The 22620-nt window shown below is 36.6% G+C and overlaps 3 protein-coding genes across 3 annotated transcripts; all 3 read left to right on the top strand.

Annotated features, from left to right (window-relative positions):
* The first annotated feature begins 1151 nt into the window (after positions 1-1151).
* On the top strand, positions 1152-2087 carry LOC136174013 (olfactory receptor 4P4-like). The gene has a single exon (XM_065943791.1). It carries the CDS (start codon positions 1152-1154, stop codon positions 2085-2087), a length of 936 nt encoding a protein of 311 aa, XP_065799863.1.
* An 8952-nt stretch (positions 2088-11039) lies between these two features.
* LOC136175486 (olfactory receptor 4P4-like) lies at positions 11040-11969 on the top strand. Its single transcript, XM_065945767.1, has one exon. The coding sequence runs from the start codon at positions 11040-11042 to the stop codon at positions 11967-11969; it is 930 nt and encodes a 309-aa protein (XP_065801839.1).
* Positions 11970-21681: 9712 nt separating this feature from the next.
* On the top strand, positions 21682-22620 carry LOC136175485 (olfactory receptor 4P4-like). Its single transcript, XM_065945766.1, has one exon. It carries the CDS (start codon positions 21682-21684, stop codon positions 22618-22620), a length of 939 nt encoding a protein of 312 aa, XP_065801838.1.

The raw sequence follows: 22620 nt of genomic DNA, 5'->3' as shown, positions 1-22620 counted from the left end.
AAAATTCTCTGATGCTGGGAAAGATTGAGGGTAAGAGAAGAAAGGGGAAACAGAGGATGAGATTGTCAGATGGCATCACTGACTCAAAGGAAATGAGTTTGAGGAAACTCAGGGAGATAGTGAAGGAGGGGGTGTCTGGAGTGCTGCAGTTCATGGGTTCCTAATGAGTTGGACATGACTCAGCTATTGAACAACAGCAGCAATCTAACACGAAGCCTATTTTTAACAATCTAACACAAAACCTATCTCATGTAAGTTATTGAATACTCCACTAAAAGTGAAAAACAGAATGGCTGTCTGGTACGGAATGGTTGTAAGTACATCCGTTCTTTACCTATGTGATCACCAGGCTGACTGGAGGCTACCGTGATTCACTGCTCAGACCCAGCATTATAACAGGGTATCATATCACCTATAGCTACCTCAGGGAAAAGATCAAAATTCAAGTACAGTTTCTTCTTGATGCTTGCTATTCTCATACTATCATAAAGTCAGTAAAGTTGCAACATAAACCTCCATGAGTCAAGGAATGTCTGTGATGCCTGTTCTGTACTGTAAACCATGTGCTCAGTCGACTCACTGTGGACCCATGGATTCAGAGCCCAGATGGTTCTTCTGTCCATGGAATTTCCCAGGCAAGAAGTGTGCATTGGGTTACCATTTCCTCCTACAGGGGATACGCTTGATCCGAGGATCGAACCCATGTCTCTTGTGTCTTCTGCATTGGCAGACGGGTTCTTTACCTCTAGAGCCACCTGGGAAGCCTAAACAATTATATTCTGAAAATTTAATAGAATTTGTTTTTATTCCACTCCAGCGTTCCTGCCTGGAGAATCCCAGGGACGGGGGAGCCTGGTGGGCTGCTGTATACGGTGTTGCACAGAGTTGGACACGACTGAAGCGACTTAGCAGAAGCAGCAGCATTTTCATTACTGCCAATGTAACAGAGTATTTGAAAACAATACTGAAGAAATGAGCTATGGTTCCTAAGAAAAATATAATATCATTAATTTATTAACTAGTTTTGGTAATTTGTTAAAATTAACTTTAATGGCTTGTTAGCAGCTTTTATATGATTGTGATCATATTGTAAATATTTTCTTTCATTTTGTTTTTCAGATACTCAATTATTTGCAGATAGCATACAGTATATGGAAAGTCAGAGGAACATCTCAGAATTTATTTTTTTGGGACTTTCCTATAACCAAAACATACAAATATTTTGCTTTGTGTTGTTCTTATTTTGTTACATTGCCATCTTGGTGGGAAACCTTCTGATCCTTGTCTCCATCCGATGTAGCCCTCTTTTTCACCAACCAATGTACTACTTCCTCAGCCACTTATCCTCCATGGACGTCTGCTATACCTCTTCTGTGACGCCCACACTGATCAGTGACCTGCTCCTGGGAAGGAAAACCATCTCTTACGGCAACTGCATGTTACAGGTCTTTTCCTTGCACTTCTTAGGAATGATTGAAATCTGCATCCTTACAGTCATGGCCTTTGACCGCTGTGTTGCTATCTGCAAGCCTCTCCGCTACACGATTATCATGAACAGGACAAGGTGCAACCTCCTCATCGTGGCTGCTTGGGCTGGTGGGGCCGTCCATGCCTTTTCTCAGTTCTCTATGATAGTCAGTTTGCCCTTCTGTGGCCCCAATGAAATTGACCACTACTATTGTGACATTTTTCCTTTGTTGAAAGTTGCCTGTACTGATACCTACATCACTGGTGTCCTTGTGGTTGCCAATTCAGGGATGGTTGCCTTAGTAACCTTTGTTCTCTTGTTTGGGTCCTATGTCATTATATTATTCAACTTAAGAAACCACTCAGCTGAAGGAAGGCGCAAAGTCCTCTCTACCTGTGGGTCTCACATCACTGTGGTTACCTTATTTTTTGGTCCTTCAATCTTTGCCTACCTCAGACCCCCTACCACTTTCCCTGAGGACAAAATATTTTCTCTCTTTTATACCATCATTGCCCCTATGTTCAATCCCTTAATCTACACTCTGAGAAACATAGAGATGAAAAAGGCCATGAGAAGGGTTTGGTACCAAAAGATGTTTTCAGACGAGAAGCATAATTAATTTCCCCTACTCAATGTGTTAAGACCTCTATGTGGAAGTAAAAGTGGACTTGGGAATTGTAGAACTCAATTAACTTTCAAATCACAGAGCCCAAATTTATTTACTTTATAAATGTTAGAGATGATAAGTTGAAAAATTATGAGAAAAATTACAATTCCATTGGTTACTATGAAATTTGATAGGGACTTATGTGATTAAAAACATATTAGCTTAAAGAAACTGTTGCTATGTTTTATAGATTAGACAATTCTAAGACTGACTGTGAATTTTAAAAAAATAATTTGCTTATGATATTTGTACATGAAAACTAGATAGGAAATACCTAAATTTGCTTTCAAGTTAATTCTTTAAAGACATATCTAACCTTACACTCTGCCTTGGGTGTTTTACTGACTTATGTATGGTTTTAAGGCATCATACAGATTTTTTCATATATTAATCATGACATATAATCCAGAAAGAAATGAAAAACCGAGACAGAAAGACAGAACTATGAAGGAAATAAACCTGTACTCTGTACCTGAATCAAGAAATAGAGCACAATAATAATCTCCAAAGTCTAATATCCATTCCTTCCTGTCCACACTGCTTCTGTCCCCTAGAAGTAGCTCCCCTTCTGACTTTTATAGGTACTGTCCTCTCTGCCCGGTGTCGGCCATTGAGAGTACACGACCACTGCTAGAGCAATGAAATGGGCCTGAGCATCAGAAGTTCCTCATTTGTCCTCCCATTCTTGAATTTGAGTTCCATTTAATGTCCCAGTTTTTGCCTTTTCATACTGTTCATGGGGTTCTCAAGGCAAGAATGCTGAAGAGGTTTGCCATTCCCTTCTCCAGTGGACCACATATTGTCGGAACTCTCCTCCATGACTCGTCCTTGTTAAGTGGTCATACATGGCATGGCTCATAGTTTCATTGAGTTAGATAAGGCTGCAATCCATATGATCACTTTGTTTAGTCCATCCTAAGGGAAATCAGCCCTGAATTTTCGTTGGAAGGACTGATGCTAAAACAGAAGCTCCAATCCTCTGGCCACTTAATGTGAACAGTTGACTCAATGGAAAAGACTCTGATGATGGGAAAGATAGAAGGCAGGAGGAGAAAGGGATGACAGAGGACTGGATGACTGGATGGCATCACCCACTCAATGGAAGTGATTTTGAGCAAGCTCTGGGAGATGGTGAAGGACAGGGAAACCTGGCTTGGTACAGTCCACGGGGCTGCAGAGTCGGACACGGCTGAGCGACTAAACAACATCACCCCCATAGCTGGAGACATTTTCAAGGATGCATACTTGAGAAATTAAGGTGTTGTTGAGACCATCTGGACTGAATATGTGAATGAACCCAGGAAAGGCCTGTATATGATCTTAAGTTTTCTGACATAAAGATGCAAAGATCTGCTTGTCTTGGAACCATCCATGACAAGCTCCCCATGTAAGCCCCTTGTTTAGTAAAATGCCACCTCCAAACTGGAGTGGTCTGACTCTTTTATCAGTCTCTCCCTGCCTCCTTATATGGGGCCAGTTTGCCAACAAAGACCTCGAAACATTAGGCACATTAATTATAAATTATTATAATTATTATATTATAATTATAATTAGTATAATTATAATTATTATAATTTAAATTATTAATTATAAATTATACTAATAAATTATAAATTAATTATCTGTTATTGATTTTACTCATAGGTAAACTTAGGAGACTTAGTGCCTTTCTCACTAGGACCTTGTTAAGATGAAAGAGAACCCTTGGTATACGACACCCAGTAAATCCTCGCTACGCATTTGCTATTATTTATTTTGCTCATGTAGCACATTGGAAGCAACTGAATCTTCAGAAATACATGGGAAAGAAGAAAATAAGGAAAGAAAGGCCTTTGGAAATGATATGTTTGGAGAAAAATTAAAACATGTTCAACTGAAATTTTTTTTTTTTTTTTGGAAGTTTTCTAAATTCATAAAAATAACACCAAGGTTTATTAGCTTATAATTTTCTAAGAAATCAGTACTTGAAGATAAAGTAAAACCCATTCGAACTCTCTCAGGGAAGACGATCTTTTTGAGGAGCGATGAAGACTATTAATTGCCATAAGTTTACTTCAGCTCAGTGCTTGGTCTTGTCCGACTCTTTGTGACCCCATGAATTGCAACCCACCAGGCTCCTCTGTCCATGGGATGTCCCGGGCAAGAATACCCAAGTAGGTTGCCATTTCCTCCTCCAGGGGGTCTTTCTGACTCTGGGAGCGAACCCTGGTACCAGAGCTGTCCTTTGTCTCTCCCTCGGATTACAGACCAAGAAGGCAGTGGCACCCCACTCCAGGGCTCTTGCCTGAAAACCCCACGGACGGAGGAGCCTGGTGGGCTGCGGTCCATGGGGTCGCTAGGAGTCGAACACGACTGAGAGACTTCACTTTCACTTTCACTTTCATGCATTGGAGAAGGAAATGGCAACCCACTCCAGTGTTCTTGCCTGGAGAATCCCAGGGATGGGGGAGCCTGGTGGGCTGCCGTCCATGGGGTCACACAGAGACGGTCACAACTGAAGTGACTTGGCAGCAGCAGCAGCAGCAGATTACAGAAATCATAGAAAGGGTAAGCCCCTCAAGGCAAAAAATCCCACAAAGTTGTTTATATCACAAAACTCTGAGTGAAGTGCAAGGGAATTCAGTCACTGAGGCCCAGGAGGAATGAATGTCTAATAACTGAGCTTCCTAAATCACACACAAAACCTTGTGCAAGTGGTGGCTTGCATACTATTTATAATCCAGCTTTGATGTTCACTTCAGTGGATCTGATGACTTCGGTCTAGAGGAAATCCACTTGGTGAGCTCATGATTCGGGAACATAAATTCAAACAACTTGCAAAACATAGTGTTCTAGAATAATATATATATAGTTTTAGAATGTACATTTTATTTTTTTTATTAGTTATGTGAGCTTGAACATTGTGGGGAATAACCTTAGAGATGAAAATATAGATGGTGGTTAGACTCTGGTGGATATTCACACTAGGCCACTTTCTTCAAACTGTTCCTCTGAGGGTGTGTCCTCTCACTGTGTGAACACTGGTTGAGTGACAGTGGCTCTACAATGACACTTTTATTTTTCTATGAATGGCTAATGAATGATATTGAGAGAGATGTGAATTCAAGACACAAAATGAAATACTCTGAACAGTAGGTGAATGACCAGAATTTCAGTGAGGAAAGAATGGCAAGACTGAAAGAAGTGATATGAATGGACTCAACGACAATTGGAGTGGAAGGACATGTGTGGTGAATGATTTCTCCTCCTTTCCATGATCCTGCCTGACTGTGTGATAGCTGAATATATTTTCCTTTTACTGCATAGATAACAGATTGACTGCTAGTTAAAGTTAAGTATAGGTACCATCTCTGATTTTTATAATTTGTTTTGTGATTAGAGTAGCAATAAATTCAAGGAGTTGCCTGTTGAGTGTGCTCTGATGTTTCAATAGGAAATCAGACAGTGGTAGAGAAATCATGCTTTGCTGAATAAGAGGAAAATAGCATTAAGACTTTTGGTAGAAAATGGGCAAAGTGCTCACTAAGAAAATAAATGACTCACAGATTACCAAGAAAGTGGGAAAAAACAAATCCAAAAGAAAAATAGAAAAATAAGATCCTTCCAGTATCCATTGTCATGATCCATGATCCCCCATCCTGACAAAAAAAGGAAGAGAAGATGGCTCAAGAATTAAATTAATCAAAGACTCTAGGCAGGACACAAAAAGTCGAAAGGAGATATCTCAAAATTTGAGTCTCTTTACTTTATTTCAATATACCTTGCTCTCCACCTATGTTTCCTGTAATAAATGTGATGCTGATAACTTCACTGCTTTGAATACTTTATATACCATTTTAGAACAACTGAAGTTATTTTAACAAATAGTTATTGATTATTGGTTAAATAAATGGTATCTTGTAATCATTTCAGCTCCTCACATTTGTGTAGGATCATGGAAAGGAGGAGATATAACTCCTCACAGATGTTCTTCCACTTCAGTTGTTGTGAATCCATTCATATCACTTCCTTTCAGTCCTGCCATTCTTTCCTCATTCTGGTCATTCACCTACTGTTCAGAGTATTTCATTCTGTGGCTTGAACTCACATTTCTCTCAATGTCATACATTAGCCATTCATAGAAAAAAAATGATTATGGAGATACAACAAAGATAAAATCTTTGGAAATATTTATTGAACCTCTAATATATATTGGCTAACTCACACCTCTTATCTATTTAATTCTCACAACAGATGTGGGGGTGGACATGCTCATCAACAAAGTGCTCATCTGCTGGCAATCTGATAATCTAAGAAAAATCAGCAGATGTCAAATTCTGGAGAAGATCTGACAGATGCAGATCCAGGAGAAGTGTCTAGAATTTAAAATTAAGCATGTACAGGCATTTCTTAATATTCTAGGCAGAATGTAAGATGATCTTTCTTTCCTTGAGAAATTTAAATTCATGCAGATTAAGGGTGTATAAATTTACTTTGGCATAGATTGAAATCTGAAATATTGGAGTCAAGGAAGCTCTCTGTTCCAAGTATTAACAGTGTCATATATTTACTGAACATGCATAAAGTATCAGGAACTATGATAACTGTGTAACATTTTACCAAGTGTATTGCTAAGTAAGATATATGCTGTTTTAGGTCTTGACTCTACCACTTATTAAGACCATCTTGCACTAAATTTTAATTTTTCTAAAACTCAATTTCCCCATTTGTAAGCTAAGTTTACTGCTAATATTTATTAGAGTTATAGAGATGGTTGAAAAATTTGTTTACACAATGTTTAGAAGAAAGTTAGGCACATGAAAATGTGAAATTGTAAACTAATAAAAGAATTATTAGACTGTTGTTAGTGTAATTAAATAACATATTGAGGCCATATCCTCACTCTTAGCAAAGCCAGAATATAAACCCTAGCAATTTCACTTCCTTAATTTTAATGTTTTCCCAAACTTTACCTTTAATAATACCAGGGTTCTGTAAAATCTTAACTGAAGAATGTATTATTAAATTGTCAAGACTATATTCATCATTTGGTATATATATCAAACTGAATTTAGACTGTTTCATTTGCTTACTGTTTTATTTTTTTCAAAGTTTCCATCTATTTTAAAATTTGAATCCCATAATTCTCTGAATCATTTAGGGAAGAAGCTATTTCTCTACAATTTAGATACAGAAAAATGTTGCAGGAAATGTAGTTAAGAGTTCACACTTGAAACTGATGACCTTGTCAAAAATAAAAGCTAGAGATCTCCCACTAAAATTGAGAAGCTAGAAATCTAAACACTAATTTAAGCATTGTGGGATACAACTGTAGGGGAAGTTAGCAAAAAGAGAAAACTACCAAGAAAGGAATTAAAGAAATGTTTGTGGCCTTGAGAATTGAGAAAATTTGAGACCAAACACATGTTTAACAAAACTCTTTGATTAGAAAGTAAAATTTAATTAGAAGCAACATTAATACTGTATGAAATTGAGACAGAACAGTTGGCTTTGGTAAATTATTGTAAAAGCTTTAGTTTTTTTATAGGTTTAATTTATTTAGGTATAAGCTAAAATGTTCCTGTTTAATTTGGGGGTGGGAAAAATTTTAAACTGGTTGTTTTTTTCCATGCCCATAATTATTATTATTTTTTGAAATATTAGTCTGTCTTTATTTATTTTATTTTTTTTTCATTTATTTTTATTAGTTGGAGGCTAATTACTTTACAACTTTGTAGTGGTTTTTGTCATACATTGACATGAATCAGCCATGGATTTACATGTATTCCCCATCCCAATCCCCCCTCCAACCTCCCTCTCCACCCGATCCCTCTGGGTCTTCCCAGTGAACCAGGCCCGAGCACTTGTCTCACGCATCCAACCTGGGCTGGCGATCTGTTTCACTATAGATAATATGGTTATGATGTTTTGATGCTGTTCTCTCGAAACATCCCACCCTCGCCGTCTCCCACAGAGTCCAAAAGTCTGTTCTGTACATCTGTGTCTCTTTTTCTGTTTTGCATATGGGGTTATCATTACCATCTTTCTAAATTCCATGTATATGTGTTAGTATACGGTATTGGTCTTTATCTTTCTGGCTTACTTCACTCTGTATAATGGGCTCCAGTTTCATCCATCTCATTAGAACTGATTCAAATGAATTCTTTTTAATGGCTGAGTAATATTCCATGGTGTATAAGTACCATAGCTTCTTTATCCATTCGTCTGCTGATGGGCATCTAGGTTGCTTCCATGTCCTGGCTATTATAAACAGTGCTGCGATGAACATTGGGGTGCACGTGTCTCTTTCAGATCTGGTTTCCTCGGTGTGTATGCCCAGAAGTGGTATTGCTGGGTCAAATTGCAGTTCTATTTCCAGTTTTTTAAGAAATCTCCACACTGTTCTCCATAGCGTCCATGCCCATAATTAAAATAATGGCTTTGTTTATGTCTATTCAAATGAACAAGTGATTGCTTCAAGTTGACCAAATCAGTATTTTAAATATCATTTTAGATTAACCTTTATATAGGGGAGAGAAAGAGAGAGATGAGGAAATATTTCTATGATATAACTGGAGGCATGAAACCTTACTTTTCCATAGCTACACTGTAAACTAATTTTAAATCTTAAAATTTTACCATAGATATAATTTAATTGTTTTAAGGCTTCATTGCAAAGCACTTTTCTTTTTGGATGAGACAGAATTAATTTTGTCTGTAAAAGAGAGTGATAAGCAGAGAATTTATGTATTAACTGATTAAATATAGCTACAAGATTAGGGCAGAAGATATGTAACAAACTTTAAAGAAAGGTTTTAATTACTTTTAATTACTTATAATGTATTTTGGGATCAACATTGATAGTAAGAACACTTGGCGTATGTAGTTACCAGTTCTATGTAATATTTGTCATTAGTGTTGAGACACAAACTACATTCTTAGAGGCTATGGTCAACCCCAACTGAATTATTTGTATTTCCATATGTCAAATCCATATGATTTAACAGATTGTTTATGAAATGTTTCAAGCTACCTTTATTCATATTTTGTATATTTCCCATAAGTTTTTAAGTAAAATCCTGTCTATTTAGAATAAGAGGATTTGTCTAGTATATCTCAACATTTTCTTCCAGTTTAAAATAATTGTATGGCTTTAAACCATCAATTTCTATATGAAAGTTATATTTAGTTAACTTTATTATTGACAGTCACAGGTAACACAAGAATACATATAATAAAAATATCAAACAATAATTCCATGGCTAATAAAACAATGACTATTTATTGATTTGAGTATTTTGTGATAAAATATAAAATATTTCACCATTTTACAAATGTTGTTCAGTCCCTAAGTCGTGTCTGACTCTTTGCGACCCCATGGACTGCAGCACGCCAGGCTCCCCAGTCCTTCACCATCTTCTGGAGTTTGCTCAAATTCATGTCCATTGAGTTGGTGATGCTATCTAACCATCTCATCCTCATCCACCCACCCTCTTCTCCTTTTGCCTTCAATCTTTCCCAGCAACAAGGTCTTTTGCAATGAGAGGTAGCCTAAATCTAGAGGAATAAAGTGTTTTGTACCGACTTCACACACTGCAGTGTAATTGATAACGGATTCTAGACCCCAAATGTTTGTCCTCAGCAAGCCTTTCCCACACACCTCCCATGCACTTTTTCTCTGAACTATTCAGTGTAAAATTTTTACACGTGGGTTCTGGAAAAGTCTTAGGTTGGACAAATAAGGAAGAGAAAGTCGTACTCCAATTCTAACCACTGAGAAAAATATTGACTCTTAAAGTATGATTCAGTAAGTAAAGGGCAAAGTCATGAAGGTAAAACTTCCTTTTGTTTCTCTGTTTTTAGTTTTAGCTACCATTCTATTCTGTGGTTGATTTAGTATATGGTTTTTATTGATGCGCCGTAAGTAAACATACTTCTGTTATAAAATGTTAGAACTTTACCATCTTAAGTCAGTAATAAAAATATAACTAAGGAATCAAAATTTTTCAAACCAATTGCATTGGCTTCTTGCATAGCTTTCATCTTCCTCTTTGTAAATATACATATATCATTATATACATAAATATTTAATTTTATATTCTACCTCATGTTAAAATTATTTTGAAGCAGGATATTTTCTACTAGTGCATATTTTTAGGTTTTATACTTTCTTCTATATCATTAAAGGTAAACTTTGTAATACTTATGCTTAATTGTGTCTTTAACAAATTTGAGTTTGTAGACACACAGAGCAATGTTTCTTTTCAAGAACTTGTATTTTTTTTTAGAAGTGGGAAATATTTTGCAACTAATCATTATTTTAAATAATTTGACTGATTGATCAAATATATTTATAGTTATTGTTTATTTTGAACCTAATGCTCTTAAAGATGGACTTGTGAAAATCATGAAACTAATCAGAAACAAAGAATACTATCAAATTTTCATTTTGTGAAGCTGGAATTGTGTTCACTAAACACAGTTTCATGCTATTAGTGTGCTTTAATTAATTTTTATTGGACTAGAGTTGATTTACAATGTTATGTTTACTTTCTGCAGTACAGCAAAGTGAATCAGTTATACACATAGATAGATCCATTCTTCTTTTAGATTCTTTTCCCAATACGTCATTATAGAGTACTGAGCAGAATTCCCTGTGTTATAGAGCAGACCCTTTTTAGTATCCATTTTATTTATAGTAGGGTTTTTATGTCAATTTTAGTCTCCCAGTTTATGTCTCCCCCCTTTCCCCTTGGTAACCATAAGTTCTTTTTATCTACATCTAAAACTCTATTTTCATTTTTGCAAATAACAGAAATAGCAGACATTAGTGTTATCATAGGTTTTCTCCTTGAATATTTCTGATATCAGCTTATGCACTATGTCCTTTCAGGGAACTGTTCTGCCTTTTTACTGCACTGGATCATGGAAAATAGAAATAATGTCACTGTGTTTATTCTCTTGGGACTATCTCAAAATAAGAACATTGAAATCTTCTGCTTTGTCTTATTTTTGTTTTGCTACATTGCTATTTGGGTGGGAAATTTGCTCATAATGATTTCTATTGTATGCAGTCCTCTCATTGACCAACCTATGTATTTCTTCCTTAATTACCTCTCCCTCTCTGACCTTTGCTACACATCGACGGTGACACCCAAACTAATGACTGATTTATTGGCAGAAAGGAAGACCATTTCTTATAGTAACTGCATGACACAGCTTTTTATCCTTCACTCCCTTGGAGCCATCGAGATTTTTATCCTCACAGGGATGGCCTATGACCGCTATGTGGCCATCTGCAAACCTCTGCACTACACCATCATCATGAGCAGACCAAAGTGTAACACAATCATCATCGCCTGCTGTACTGGGGGACTTATACACTCTGCCAGTCAGTTTCTCCTCACCATCTTTTTACCCTTCTGTGGCCCCAATGAGATTGATCACTACTTCTGTGATGTGTATCCTTTGCTGAAATTGGCTTGCATGGATACACACAGGATTGGTCTCCTGGTAGTTGTTAATTCAGGTCTGATTGCCTTGGTGACTTTTGTGATTTTGATGGCTTCTTATTTTCTGATATTACACACAGTCAGGGATTACCCTGCCGAGAGCCGGACCAAAGCTCTTTCCACTTGCAGTTCTCACATCACCGTTGTGGTCCTATTCTTCGTGCCTGTCCTCTTCATCTACATTCGACCAGCTGAAACTTTTTTGGAAGGCAAAATGTTTGCTCTTTTCTACACCATCATTGCCCCCATGTTCAACCCTCTGATCTATACATTGAGAAACTTGGAGATGAAGAATGCTGTGAAGAAAGTGTGGTATCATCAATTTCTTAAGAAAGGGCAGTAACCTGCATGAAAAAAATATTTCAGAAAGTCACTTTAGGGCTAGAAATATCATGAGCCCTGAAAATAGTATGTATGGGATGATATATAAGGCGTTTACAATGATTCCAAAGCTGGCTACAGACTCTTCAGCATTTTCTCAGGTCTCTCCTGGTTGGGAAATTTAATTTTTTTCATGTTTATTTTCCCTCTTTTCTCTTCTCATACCTGTCTAAAGAATTCCTTAATTTGACATTCTATTTTGACTGTGCAATAAAATATTTTATTTCTTCATATATATATATATATATATATATATGAAAGTTTCTTTTTTTTCTTTTGAAATGCTTAATTTTATAGGAAATGGTAGATGGAGAATAGTGGGAAGTGGATATATTGATAAATTTTACTTAAATTTACTAGATTTGAGTAAAATAATTATGTCAATTCTTAAAGTGAAAGTGCTAGTTAGTCATGTCTAACTCTTTGCAACCTCATACACTGTAACCTGCCATATTCCTCTGTCCATGAAATTCTCCAGGCCAGAATACTGGGGTGGGCAACCATTCCCTTTTCCAGGAGATACTCTCCACTCAGAGATCTAACATGGGTCTCCCATTTTGCATGCAGATTCTTTACCATCTGAGCTAACAGGCAAGCCCTCTTAAAACATTAGATCAATATTAAATAAGCATCCTTAATTACTGAAACATAAATTCTCTACTAGCATACAGCCAATTCTCTAATTCTCTCCTCTGGATTGCCAGTCTTATTCTAGGGTGCTCTTAATGACATAAACTAATAGGAAGTTATCTAATAGAGGACAAATATTGTTAGATTTTACTTCCAGCTTCTCAGAGGAGACCATTTAAAGGTGGATTTTTGAGTTGAAGCTAATAGGTAAATGAGTGTAATGTTTAGCTCCTTTGGCTACTTAGAGTTTATTACCACTCTTCTACATTAAATTTGAATCTCCTTATAAAAAACAATAACATCTCTGTTTTTGCCAAATAAGATGCTTCTGCAAAGATAGACTCCCTCTTTCTCTCCCAAAAAGGAAATGCAAATCCTAAACCTTCTGGGCAATATTAGTTTCTCTTCTAGTTTAGGTTGCAAACTTTCTTGAATAATTTGTCACAATAAGAAGAGGTTGCAAAATTTATACTCAAAACTTAAAAAAGAAAAACATAGTATGTAATTAAATATATGAAAAGTACACAATGCTAAATTAGTCTTTGTTTCTGTGATTAGGATCAGGAATTTAGATATACTGAAGATGGTTTATCTAAGTTCCATGATGTCTGGGGTCGAAGCTTAGATAATTCAAAAGTTGGGAGGGAGCTAGAAGAGGGGATATATGTATATCTATGGCTGATTCATGTCGAGGTTTGACAGAAAATAGCAAAATTCTATAAAGCAATTATCCTTCAATAAAAAATAAATTAAAAAATTTCATTAACTAGAAGCTGAAATCTTTTAATACCTTGAATTGCATGCCTGAAAGTTGAGGTTGGCTGTGAGCTGGGACCTCAGCTGAGCTGCTGGCCATAAAACTCTGCATCTGTCCTGTATGTGTAGGTTTTCAAAGGACTAGTTTGGGCTTCTGTATAGTATGGAAGCAATGAAAAAATATATCTCATTTTCACACCTTCTATGTTATGCTTTCTAAATATTTAAATGTCCAGTGAAACCATTATCAAATGCCATGTTTAGAAACAGTCCTACACATCTAGACATCTCATTGTCTATACAAACTAGACAATCAAATGCATTGGCTGAGGTTTTGACTACTGAGAAGAATTTCTTCACCATTATCCCTTTGGGAATGTTCGTGTTTGAGACTGTAATGCTATAACATTCCATGTTGAGTCAGTCCCAGATTTTCTGGTAGAACTAAATGCAAACAGATGCAATCATGTGTTTCCTTGGCCAACTCATCATAAGATCACAGCTGTTGACTGAGGGAAAAGAGACAATTTGGCAAGGGTTTCATGAACATTTCTTAAGTGTACAAGACATGTTCAAACCTAACCTCTTAGATATCATTCTCACTTGATGATGTGTTGCTGGCAATCATTGAGCTTCTTCATGGTGGAAAATTTACCACTTTGTTTTTCAGTTCAGTTCAGTTCAGTTCAGTTGCTCAGCTGTGTCTGACTCTTTGCAACCCCATGGACTGCAGCACGCCAGGCTTCCCTGTCCACCACCAACTCCCAGAGATTGCTCAAACTCATGCTCATCAAGTCAGTGATGCCATCCAGCCATCTCATCCTCTGTGGTCCCCTTATCCTGCTACCTTCAATCCTTCCCAGCATCAGGGTATTTTCCAATGAGTCAGTTCTTTGCATCAGGTGACCAAAGTACTGGAGTTTCAGTTTCAATGTCTGTCCTTCCAAAGAATATTCAGGAATGATTTCCTTTAGGATTGACTGGTTTGATCGCCTTGCAGTACAAGGGACTCTCAAGAGTCTTCTTCAAAACCACAGTTCAAAAATATCAATTCTTTGACACACAGCTTTCTTTATGGTTCAACTCTCATATTCATACATGACTATTGGAAAAAGCATAGCTTTGACTAGATGCACCTTTGTTGACAAAGTAATGTCTTTGTTTTTTGATATGTTATCTAGGTTGGTCATAGCTTTTCTTTCAATTTCATGGCTGCAGTCACCATCTGCAGTGATTTTGGAGCTCAAAAAAATAAAGCCTCTCACTGTTTCTATTGTTTGCCCATCTATTTGCCATGAAGTGATGGGACCGGATGCCATGATCATAGTTTTTTGAATGTTGAGTTTTAAGCCAACTTTTTCATTCTCCTGTTTCACTTTCATCAAGAGGCTCTTTGGTTCTTCTTTGCTTTCTGCCATATAAGTGGTGTCATTTGCATATCTGAGGTTATTGGTATTTCTTCCCAGCAATCTTGATTTCAGCTTGTGCTTCATCCAGTCTGGTTTGTCGCGTGATATACTGTGCATGCAAGTTAAATAAGCAGGGTTACAATATACAGCCTTGGCATACTCCTGTCCCTATTTGGAACCCAGTTTCTTGTTTCATGTCCAGTTCTAACTGTTGCTTCTTGACCTGTATACAAATTTCTCAGGAGGCAGGTCAGGTGGTCTGGTATTCCCATCTCTTTCAGAATTTTCCAGAGTTTGTTGTGATTCACACAGTCAAAGGCTTTGGAGTAGTCAATAAAGCAAAAGAAGATGTTTTTCTAGAACTCTCTTGCTTTTTGAATGATCCAGTGGATGTTGGCAATTTGATCTCTGGTTCCTCTGGCTTGTCTAAATCCAGTTTGAACATCTGGAAGCTCTCGGTTCATGTACTGCTACAGCCTGACTTGGAGAATTTTGAGCATTACTTTGCCAGTGTGTGAGATGAGTGCAATTGTGTGATAGTTTGAATATTCTTTGGCATTGCCTTTCTTTGGGGTTGAAATGAAAACTGACCTTTTCCGGTACTGTGGTCACTGTTGAGTTTTCCAAATTTGCTGGCATATTAGTGTTTCACTTAGGAGGGTCTATACTCTTTTGCCTCAGAGACCCTAATACTTAGACATTAACATGAGTTTTTGTTCAAATTATTGAATCTGAAGCAGGAGGTGCAGTTAAAGTCATCATCTAGATAATTTATGAACATCCATTGTTAGTGTTCAAGGTATATCTATCTGCCAGCTAAACAAGTAATTTGAGAAGTACTTGTAATAGCAATTAATGCCCCCTATTGTTTATGTTTTGTTTTTGTTATTGCTATTATGGTGACCTTAATATATGCATGTCCATCAGAGACACAGTGTTATTTTGGCTACATAGTAATGACAGAGAAATTATATTCCATGGGCTTACATTTGGGCATAATAAGAATCAAAAATCCAATGAAAGGATCACATGTAAATCCATGGCTGATTCATGTCAGTGTATGACAAAAACCACTACAATACTGTAAAGTAATTAGCCTCCAACTAATAAAAATAAATGAAAAAAAAAAGAATGTCTATTTTAGCTGTGCATTTAAGAACTGTAAAAACAGACGTAATGTGAACCTTTGTTTCCCTGAAGACCAGTATAAGATGGCCTGGGACCACTATCTCCAGCAGTGAAGTGATTTCACTTGAGGTCAGCTGCTTCAGAATCCCATGATTCTTACTGAAAGAAAGAAGCATATTTCTTGGGACTTACTGAGAAAAAAAAATCTTTTAAATAATAAATAGGATTCACATGTGACAAATTTCTATAGCAATGACAGAAATTAAAATTTCCAAAATTTCAGGAGGGGAAAACAAACAAATTTATTCTTAAAAGACAAGAAAAGAGGACAGATTAAAAATAAAAATATATTTAAAATATAAAGCAGATATAGAACTATATAAATGAATCCATGAAAATATGTCAGACTGTTTGATTTAATTTATTGAGCTAAAAGATAATAATTATCAGACTAGGCTTTTAAATATAATCATATATTTTAAAGGGGCTTCCCTCTTAGCTCAGTCCATAAAGAATCTACCTGCAATGCAGGAGACCCAGGTTCAATTCCTGGGTCGGGAAGATCCCCTGGAGAAGGAAATGGCAACCCACTCCAGTATTCTTGTTTGGAAAATCCCATGGACGGAGGAGACTGGCAGGTTACAGTCCATGGAGTTGCAAGAGTTGCACACAGCTTAGCAACTAAACCACCACCACCAACATTTAAAGAGATTAACCTAAACAATAGAGATGCAAAGTGGCTAAAAGCAAGGGAGAAGGTTGAGTGGGTAAGTACTAATGAAAAGAAAGGCAGTGTTCACGTTAGTGTCAGAGCAAAATTAATAGAGAAAAGTATGTCGATAGTGTTAATGACATTTCATAACACCAAGAAACTACACAAATTCTACGGAAATATAAGTTTGTATATTTTATGGAAATATAGGTTTATAAACCTGATGAGATCTTATGGACAGCTACAGCTCACTTGAACCAGAAACTCTGGAATGTGCATTCCATTTAAGCACACAGAGATTACTTTTTAAAATATCATATGTTGTGATACAAATTAATTTTCTTCAAATACTCATTACTTTGACCACCTCATCTGAAGCATAACAGTGCAGTTACATTTCTACTGAAATAAGCACATATTTTAAACAAGTTGAAATTTAAACTATTCAATAAAGCATCTAGTGAGGTTGGGAGGGGCTTTGGATTTGAAGCAGCACACAGAATATTTTTCATTCTCTTTCCAAACAGCTTACTCCATAGTAAACCAAACTTTGAAACTGGGTCTGGAGTTTCCCTGACAGTTCAGTAGACTCTGCCTTCCAGTGCAGGAAGTGTGGGTTCAATCCCTGGCATGGGGAGTTAAGATCCCACATGCCTCATGACCGAAAACCCAAAGCATAAAACAGAAGCACAGAAGTAATATTGTAACAAATTCAATAAAGACTTTAAAAATGGTCCACATCAAAAAATAAAATAAAAAACCTGTTTCTGATTTTCTTGGCCTTTGGCTTCTTCAGTGTTTTCTAAGATTTCCTCTGTTCAGACATTATCTCCTAGTTCTTCCTCAAATTTTGTTTCAACATAAAGGACATGATTTATAGTCTCAGTTTTGAACATAAGTGGGCTTTCAGTTTGTACTCACATTCCTCAGAGTATAAGGAATTAATAGCTGTGACATAACTATTTTTTAAGGATTTGACCAGCTTTTCTCTGGGGAGCTATCTCATCCTTACAAAAAGTAAGAAGGAGGTTGGGGGTTATAATCTCCAAGGTCATCTATTTAAACACCTCTTGGAAATCAAACAGAAGGCTTATATGTACATTTCCATTCCCAGAATCACAGAGGAGATATCACTTTTGATAGGAAACAAAAGCACTATTCAACAAAAATGCCAGTGATGATTCAGTTTTAAAAATCAAAATGATTTTTAGATCATGTAAAAATTTAGATGATTTTAGTTTCAAAAATCAGGAGAGCAATTCCTATTTCTGTAAGGGCAGAAAAGTCCCAGAACCAGGATTCATGTGAGCTGATTTTAAGATAAAATTCAATAACTTCAGTAATGTGGTTAAGATTCTGACTGCATTGAAAACATTGCTACCGTTTACTCAGAGATAAAGGATTTTATCTAAAGAGATAATCACCTGGTAAGTAAAATTTCAATCAAGCTATAGTAAATAATAATTACTTTCAAATACAAAAGATAAATTTTGCATATACAATTTAAATTAAATTTTATCTATAAACATGCTGATTACATGTTAATTCCCCTTGTCATATGCCTCAACAGATGTCAACATTAATCAGATTTTTGGTATGATTTTGAGAAATTCATGGAGAAATGATAGCATTTGTGTCATATAGGGGTTATATTAAAGAAGAAAAGAAAAAACCTTATACTTAAGATGGAAGAGAAAAAAATATTAAAGAGAAAGAAGGGTACAGATAATATTAGTTAAGGGAATGTACTGATATAGAGATTCATCACTCTTCTGCCTCCTTTGCTACTCTACATAATACGTGTCTAGCGAGTAATTAAAAAAGCAAAATGTTACAATATAGAAAACCTTAATACCAGAGGATCCTGAATGTCAAGGTAGAGCAAACTCAATCAGGAAAATTGAGAATAGGATGAACAGTTACTCAGAGAGCAAACAGAATTAGTTTAGCCAAGAATTGGTACAGGTCTTGAGAGAAACCTTTGAAGCTGTTGGGAAACATTAAGCTTATTCACAAGTTTTTGTGTAAGACAACTTGGTTATAAAAGAAAAAACAAAAACAAACAGACAAAATAACATGCCCCGAGAATCATAAGACTAGTTTGTACCCGACAACCAAATTAGCAATATCCGGATAGTGAAAGAAAATTAAAATAAACCTAAAAACAGTCTTTAGTATTTATCAGTATTTACCCAAATTGTTAAGTATTTGGCTTCCTTTAAAAAAAAAAAAAAAAAGAGATAATAAAATGATCACTGGACACTTATTTAGATTAATTGTTCAATTCATATAAAAAACTAAGATCATGGCATCCGGTCCCATCACTTCATGACAAATAGATGGGGAAACAGTGGAAACAGTGTCAGACTTTATTTGGGGGACTCCAAAATCACTGCAGATGGTGACTGCAACCTTGAAATTAAAAGAAGCTTACACCTTGGAAGGAAAGTTATGACCAACCTAGATAGCATATTTAAAAAAAGAGACATTACTTTGTCAACAAAAGTCCATCTGGTCAAGGCTATGGTTTTTCCAGTGGTCATGTATGGATGTGAGTGTTGGACTATAAAGAAAGCTGAGCGCAGAAGAATTGATGCTTTTGAACTGTGGTGTTGGAGAAGACTCTTGAGAGTCCCTTGGACTGCAAGGAGAACAACCAATCCATCCTAAAGGAGATCAGTCCTGTGTATTCATTGGAAGGACTGATGTTGAAGCTGAAACTCCAATACTTTGGCCACCTGATGCGAAGTGTTGACTCATTGGAAAAGACCCCGATGCTGGGAAAGATTGAGGGCAGGAGGAGAAGGGGATGACAGAGGATGAGATGGTTGGATGGCATCACCGACTCAATGGACATGTGTTTGAGTGGACTCTGGGGGTTGGTGATGGACAGGGAGGCCTGGTGTGCTGCGGTTCATGTGGTTGCAAAGAGTTGGACACGACTGAGCGACTGAACTGAACTGATTGCACAGTATGTACCTGCTAATTCTACCTGCACTACCATGAAATATTTATATTTATACTAGAAATCCTCATATTAAAAAGGAGAAATTTGTCATAAATAACGAATTTGTCTTAGCAGCAATGTTAGTCCTTGTAATTTATCATACAAAATGGTCTCTTTAAATCACATAAATATGAAAATGAAGATCTTGTATATATAAAATCAGTAACTCTAATATTAAAAATGAAATTGGAAATAATGTGGAAGTGTTAGAAATGTAAGTTATACTTTAAATAGCATGATTATGAAGTATCTGATATTAAGTTGAAGGCTGTGAAGGAGAGACATTTAAGGGAAAAAAAGGAAACTAATTAAGTGTTCTAATTATTTTCCCATTTTGTTAGGATAACATCTAGTTAACATGAGAGAGACAGATTTTCAAACTATCCTGCCTATGAATTAATGGAATGCTTCTATTCATTTTTTTTTTTTTCAGTTAGAATATGCTTTCCTCCAGGATCGTATGAGCAAATTATCAAAATGATCTTAAATTATTGCACTAAAAATATGCTTATAAACTATAGAAGCATATTTGTTAATTAATTAGAAATGAAAGTATCTACAACATAAACTAAAGCTATTTAAGAAAGTAACTTTTATTTATTTTTCTGATTATAGAAATGCTAATAAGATGCATGATATTCTGAAAAATATTTTCTTGGGATATTTATTTATGAAATTGTCATTATTTCTTAAAGAAATCATTGTATCTAAAAGATAACAAAGTAGGGACATTATAACTAATCAAATTATAAAATATTCTATTATAAAAATTACTGAAGCCTGATCCCTATAAGGCAAGAGACATTCACTTATATATTATGGTTATTAGTCATTTTGGCAACATTTGTTTCTCAATTCTATGTATAATTACTATTATTTTTCCTATTAAATTAAAAGAAATGTCACAGCTACTTTTGCTTCACCTGATACAGTATTTTCTTTACTGTTTTTCTCCACAATGCTTGCAAATATATCAGACTGTTTCCAGAATCAGAGCTTCTTCTTGTTCAGTCGCTAAGCATGTCTGAATCTTTGTGACTTCGTGAACTGTACCACGCCAGGCTTCCCTGAAGTTTACTCAAATACATGTCCATTGAGTCAATGATGCCGTCCAACCATACCATTCTCTGTTACCCCCACCTCCCCCTACCCTGAATCTTTCCCAGCATCAGGGTCTTTTCCAGTGAGTCGGCTCTTCTAATCAGGTGGAAAAAATTTTGAAGCTTCAGCTTCAGCATCAGTTCTTCCAATGAATAATCAGGGTTCATTTCCTTTAGGATTGGCTTGTTTGTTCTCCTTGCTGTCCAGACTCTCAAGAGTCTCCTGCAACACCCCAGTTTGAAAGCCTCCATTCTTTGGCGCTCAGCCTTCTCTGTGGTCCAACTCTCACATCTGTACATGACTACTGGAAAAGTCATAGCTTTGACTATATGGACCTATGTTGATAAAGTGAAATCTCTTATGCTGTCTAGGTTTGCCATAGCTTTTCATCAGTCAGACAAATGAGTCACTTGTCTTGTGTGCAAGCAGCTCACTGATAAAGATAATAATGACTTAGTGCAACATTGTAAGAAATCACGTTCCACAAGAAAATATCAACATTTTACACAAAGACAGGGTTCTGTCTGGCAGTTGCACAGCTTACTCTACTCCCTTCACTTTAAGCATGCTTGTTTGAATCTCCGAAGTAAACAAGCCACTTCAGGAAAAGAAACGTGTCTTTCCTAAACTCACTTTTCATCCCATACATAAGATGACCGTGCATGTTTGTTTATACTTAAGCAAGTGTATTTATTAACACTATTCTCTTTCACTCTAGAAAATAATCAGATCTGGTATATTATATGGCAAGATTTTCATACAAGGTTTAGAATTAACTGTTTAAAAGTGTAGTATAGGAAGCTGATTTACTCAATGGATGTATTTCTCCAACACTCACCCTGATTGACTCCATGCTTAGTCAATATTTCTCATTCGAACCTGTCTTTTTTTTTTTCCAGGCAAACTCACTGAGTCTTGACTGCATTAGACCATGAAATATACCAATAACATCACTGAATTCATTCTCTTGGGACTTTCCCAGAATATGAAAATCAAACAAGTGTGCTTCCTACTCTTCTTATTTTGTTACATAGCTATTTGGATGGGAAACTTGCTCATTATGATTTCTATCACATGCAGTCAGCTAAATGATCAACCCATGTATTTCTTCCTTAATTATCTTGCTCTGTCAGATCTGTGTTATACGTCAACAGTGACACCCAAGTTAGTCACCGACTTGCTGGCAGAACGCAGCACAATTTCATACACTGCCTGCATGGTGCAGCTTTTTGCCATGCACTTCTTTGGGGGGATTGAAATCTGTGTCCTCACCGTGATGGCCTATGACCGCTATGTGGCCATCTGCAGGCCCCTGCACTACGCCGTCGTCATGAGCAGGCCCAGACGCTTTGCCATGGTCAGTGCTTGTTATGCTGGGGCATTTCTGCACTCCTTTGTCCAGGGTCTCCTCACCATTAACTTGCCATTCTGTGGCCCCAATGAAATAGACCACTATTTCTGTGACGTGTATCCTTTGCTGACACTGGCCTGCACAGACACCTACAGAGTTGGGATCCTAGTGGTGGCCAATGCAGGCATGATGGGGTTGGTGATCTTTGTGGTCGTGATGCTGTCCTACATTTTGATATTATACACCATCAAGGCTTACCCTACAGAAAGCCGGCACAAAGCTCTTTCCACCTGTAGTTCCCACATCACAGTTGTGGTTCTGGGCTTCGTGCCTGTTCTCTTCATTTACATTAGACCGGCCACAACGTTTCCAGAAGACAAGGTGTTTGCTCTCTTCTACACCATCATCGCTCCCATGTTCAACCCTCTGATTTACACTCTCGGAAATGCAGAGATGAAGAATGCCTTGAGGGAGGTGTGGTGCCAGAAACTATTTTTGATTGCAAGGCAAAGCATCTGA

Source organism: Muntiacus reevesi, chromosome 9, assembly GCF_963930625.1.
Source record: "Muntiacus reevesi chromosome 9, mMunRee1.1, whole genome shotgun sequence".
In the NCBI taxonomy this organism is placed as follows: Eukaryota; Metazoa; Chordata; class Mammalia; order Artiodactyla; family Cervidae; genus Muntiacus; species Muntiacus reevesi.
This window is presented reverse-complemented; position numbering and strand designations above follow the sequence as displayed.

Coding starts and splice junctions, on each gene's coding strand:
- LOC136174013 (XM_065943791.1), top strand. CDS start 1,152: ATGGAAAGTCAGAGGAACATCTCAGAATTTATTTTTTTGGGACTTTCC.
- LOC136175486 (XM_065945767.1), top strand. CDS start 11,040: ATGGAAAATAGAAATAATGTCACTGTGTTTATTCTCTTGGGACTATCT.
- LOC136175485 (XM_065945766.1), top strand. CDS start 21,682: ATGAAATATACCAATAACATCACTGAATTCATTCTCTTGGGACTTTCC.